The following is a 2,701-nucleotide window of genomic DNA, read 5'->3' on the forward strand; positions in this document are numbered from 1 at the left end:
TATTGTGGTTTATTATGGTAGGCTATTATAGTAGACCACTCTGTAGAAGCAAAAGAGAGAGGAATGTGTACTTGATGCCAAAAACTTCAGTCGTATCTTTGAACGCAATAATTACAGCACATTTCCTCACCGTGCGTAATTTACGCGAGCGTTTCTGACTCCAAAACAGTTTTATTGGCTTTTAACCGTGTAAAAACAAGATGCTGAGCTCGATAGAAAGGCTCTCATTAATCAGGTTGTTTTTACAAATTCCTCTTGTCGTATGTTAGACCCATAACGGCGATCTGGATGCGAAGGGGTTATGGAAACATTGAAATTGTCAGTTCATTAATTACAGGTAATTATTGTAATTCGATCCTTGAAAAATAACAGTTGCTTTTCTGGGTTTCCTGACTTTGAAGCAAATGTAGAAAAACGAAATACAATCGAGTGAAATCAAACGAAAGGTGCCTGTGAGAGCAGAACAGCCTATGTAGACAACATACTACCCCTAAGCCTATTTCCCTGTTTGAATGTTAAAGGCTTATTTGTTTCCATCGGTGTATGGAAGTGTATGCCTATATCTCAATAGGCTATAATAATGCTAACGTGCGAAATATTTGCAGATCCGTGATCGTATTGTTTTAATTAGGCCTACCCTGTGATTCAAACTGGAACAGCTGTCAATTGCAGTAACATCTGTGATGACTTATGAAGCATAAATCATTTCAACGCCTTGTTAATCTTTGGAAACCTCTTATATCCGAGGCAAAGTATGGGGCAATGTGCCTCCAAGTAGTCTGATAGCCTGCCAGAAGAGGTGTCCCTGTGTACCAAGGACACACTACCATCCGTCTTATGCATCAAAAAGGGGCAATATTGTTCTCCATCCCCTGACTCAGAATATATAATGTTCATAGACATGTCACGCTGGGTTTAAGAGAGAAAACGGAGTATCCATCGAATTTCCAATATAAAGCCAATTTCACCCAAGTCAAGTGCAATACTCTACAAGGAAAAAAGTGCGTTCTTCATTTACAGTATTTCAAGTCTTAAGGATAATTTAGAGAAACATTGGGCATTCATTCTTCATCGGCCTATTTCAAAAAGGCCTGTGTGAATACCATGGATTTACTGTAACCAGCGGGCTTTCACCTGTCTTGTGTTAGCCATATACAGGCAAAGCTTTCGTTCCCTAAACCACCCACAACAAATCTGTGTTGCTCATCACTTCGAACAAAATAAGCCTAATCGAAATAGGGCTGGGTAGAGTTTCTAAAAGCACGGCGCACTCGACTGAATAGTGTCCCTGGTACTCCAACCACCAAATAAATACATCCTCTGCACTTCACTGTGACAAACACATCTCTTTCTACGAGCATCGTTAGGAGGACTATAGTTAAATTAAAACCGTATGTTAGGAAACGTAAACAGATTTTCTAAATAAGAAGGCTCTCGACCTACTGCCTAGGCAGCCATCAAAAGCAGTTACATGCAACATTTAATTAAATCTAGTGTAATCACAACCTGCGTCTCCTTGACGGTCGGTCATATTCAGAGACATATCATTTGCAAATGAGCCTATTTAATGTGGTAAGGAAGAGCGAAGCTGGAACGAAGTCATCAGTGTCATGTCATTGCAAGTCCCTTTTTGTGTTCGCATGTCACATTGGTGCGCAAAAAAACATTAGGCTTTTTGATATAACTAGGATTCCACTCAGTTAAATCGTGATTAAGAAAGAGATTACAACATTTGCGATGGCGGGCCCAGGGCCTTTATGCCTTAACATATTTAGTGAGTTTGGCCTAGTAGGACTGGTCTAATTACATTCTGCATTGCTCCATGTTATACCAGCGTTGATATAGCCTATAGCAGTCCAAAACGCTCGACAGGTCTATCTAGATTGCTATCCTAATATGATATTACGTTAAACATATGTTTGTGACAGTATGGTGTTGTCTCAGCTGAAGTAGGCCGGTTAGTTAAATGTATTCAGAAAACACCACGGTTAGCCACGGTAACCACCACAGCGGGTTAAATCTGAGCACAGGGCCTCATAAGAGTGCCAAATACGACTTCTTTGTGGCCTAAATATTTGGATTCTACTCGTTGCGTCTTGTATGGGGAACGACTTAAGAGAAGTTTATAATTGGACACGTGTTTTTCCTCTGTCGGTAATTTGGAGATCAACTCAATCCTTTGTATGTACCTCCGCTTTTTAAAAGGCAATGAGTGATCTATTAGGAGGGGGGTATGTGTCCTAATGAGGTCCCTTTCAGCCTTTAGGACGGCCGCCAGCACCCTGCCGCGACACACGGGGAGCCCGGGACTATATAATCCCCGAGATGTGCCCATGTGCGCGTCACACGAGTACCTACAGAGATGACAGGTGACAGGTAGTCTAAACGACGGGCCTCACTTAAGCACTTTATTTCAAACCCAAGCACCGAGGTGATGACAACATCTTAGTTTGGGGGAGAAAATAAATCTGTGGTTGACCATTTTATCCTGTCTGTGGCGCAATTTGAAGACAATTTTTTTCCCATTTTCTTATTTTTTCAATTTTTTTGACCATCAATTTTATGAAATCTGTGGTTTACCATCTGTGGCGCAATTTGTTTCGATACATTCGCTGAGTCACTGAACATCATTTGAAATGGAGGATATCATTTTTGACTTTGACCAAGTAGATGGCAACACAGACTTCGCCTTTTGGGGACA

The 2,701-nt window shown here is 41.1% G+C and overlaps 1 protein-coding gene across 1 annotated transcript in view; it reads left to right on the top strand.

Annotated features, from left to right (window-relative positions):
* Positions 1 to 2,636: 2,636 nt before the first annotated feature.
* Positions 2,637 to 2,701, top strand: part of LOC308162032 (transcription factor 21) — a gene marked incomplete at both ends in the record, with an annotated part of 1,641 nt that continues 1,576 nt past the window's right edge. The window contains one exon of the mRNA XM_080536117.1: positions 2,637 to 2,701. This exon is cut by the window's right edge and continues 530 nt beyond it. Coding sequence (XP_080392243.1) covers positions 2,637 to 2,701 — 65 coding nt within the window.

This window comes from Nansenia antarctica (genome assembly GCF_963989245.1).
Source record: "Nansenia antarctica genome assembly, chromosome: 7".
Lineage (NCBI taxonomy): Eukaryota > Metazoa > Chordata > Actinopteri > Argentiniformes > Microstomatidae > Nansenia > Nansenia antarctica.